Below are 525 nucleotides of genomic sequence, written 5' to 3'. Positions count from 1 at the left end.
TTTTTTTTTTTATTTAGATTTATTTTAACACAAATCTATTCATTCTTGATGTCTTCAGCTTTATTTCATGGAGGAATTCAATTTTATTTCAGGTTATTAAAATCCAAATAAGAACTTAATAATAACTCAAATTAACAACGTTAAGCTACATACAATAATGCCAGATAAACTAAACCATAATAAAATAGATGCTGGTGAAAGAAAAGCCAGATGAAAATTTTGAACCTCCAGAAGAGTCCGATTGCGACTGGTAAAAAACCAGACAAAATTATGGAGCTGCTCAAACCCTAAAACCCCTGCTGTTTCTCCTACCCCTAGCCTTCTCAAATTTCCTTCCTTTAGAGCGAACATAGGGCTTTGTGTGACTGTGGGGAACTCCAGGTGCAGGTCCAAAGTGCTTCACAGCTTCTCTTGCATTCTTAGGACCCCTCAGCAGAACCTGTTAAACCAGCAGAATATAAATAAAATCATTATCACTCCTTGGTGGTTCTTTCTTAACCAACAGAAAATGCTGTTATGTGATGC

At 35.8% G+C, this 525-nt stretch overlaps 1 protein-coding gene across 1 annotated transcript; it reads right to left on the bottom strand.

The window, feature by feature from the left end:
- Nucleotides 1-96: 96 nt before the first annotated feature.
- Nucleotides 97-440, bottom strand: LOC110034288 (60S ribosomal protein L18-2-like; the record flags this gene model as incomplete). The annotated part of the gene is given in 1 exon segment (XM_020738567.1): nucleotides 97-440. A coding segment is annotated over 1 exon segment (160 nt), but the record flags the coding sequence as incomplete, so codon positions are not given.
- Nucleotides 441-525: the final 85 nt, after the last annotated feature.

This window comes from Phalaenopsis equestris, unplaced genomic scaffold (assembly GCF_001263595.1).
Source record: "Phalaenopsis equestris unplaced genomic scaffold, ASM126359v1 Scaffold181753, whole genome shotgun sequence".
Taxonomy (NCBI): Eukaryota; Viridiplantae; Streptophyta; class Magnoliopsida; order Asparagales; family Orchidaceae; genus Phalaenopsis; species Phalaenopsis equestris.
This window is presented reverse-complemented; position numbering and strand designations above follow the sequence as displayed.